Source organism: Penaeus monodon, chromosome 33, assembly GCF_015228065.2.
Source record: "Penaeus monodon isolate SGIC_2016 chromosome 33, NSTDA_Pmon_1, whole genome shotgun sequence".
In the NCBI taxonomy this organism is placed as follows: domain Eukaryota; kingdom Metazoa; phylum Arthropoda; class Malacostraca; order Decapoda; family Penaeidae; genus Penaeus; species Penaeus monodon.
This window is the reverse complement of record NC_051418.1, coordinates 24244408-24244857: the sequence shown is the minus strand read 5'-3', so window position 1 is coordinate 24244857 and position 450 is coordinate 24244408. Positions and strand designations below refer to the sequence as shown.

The 450-nt window shown below is 34.4% G+C and overlaps 1 protein-coding gene across 1 annotated transcript in view; it reads left to right on the top strand.

Annotated features, from left to right (window-relative positions):
- Positions 1 to 171: 171 nt before the first annotated feature.
- Positions 172 to 450, top strand: part of LOC119594177 (ATP-dependent RNA helicase SUV3 homolog, mitochondrial-like) — a 9918-nt gene continuing 9639 nt past the window's right edge. Inside the window, exon 1 of the mRNA XM_037943246.1 lies at positions 172 to 425. Coding sequence (XP_037799174.1) covers positions 289 to 425 — 137 coding nt within the window. The 5' untranslated portion in view covers positions 172 to 288. The remainder of the gene's footprint in view (positions 426 to 450) is intronic.

Below are 450 nucleotides of genomic sequence, written 5' to 3'. Positions count from 1 at the left end.
TCTGCAGAGGATAACTCTTAATAAACTGACACAATTATATATAGTACCAAATTAATAATTTTCATAAGTATCATCTTAAATAAGGAAATCTTTGTATATCCCTTTACTTCTGAAATACAACATAAAACATTATTATTAAGCAACCGCCGAAAGTTTTAGGCTCGTACCTCTAGGTTTGTTGTTGTTTTCGTCGGCGTCAGGAAAGCAATGTGACACAGATATAAAACCTGAAGAATTAAATGTTGTGATAAACTGATTTTACAGTTGAATATTACAGGAGAACGCAGCATGAGATTACACTTAAGCCTATCAAGAAATATCCTCAGGCACTATGAAATCCTGGCAAGGAGAGGCCAGAGAAGTATTTCGTCTGCTGGCAACATTGGTGTGTGGGGAAGACATGCTGATTACAATTGTAGAAACACGTACGTTTTATTTGTTTTTTTTTTT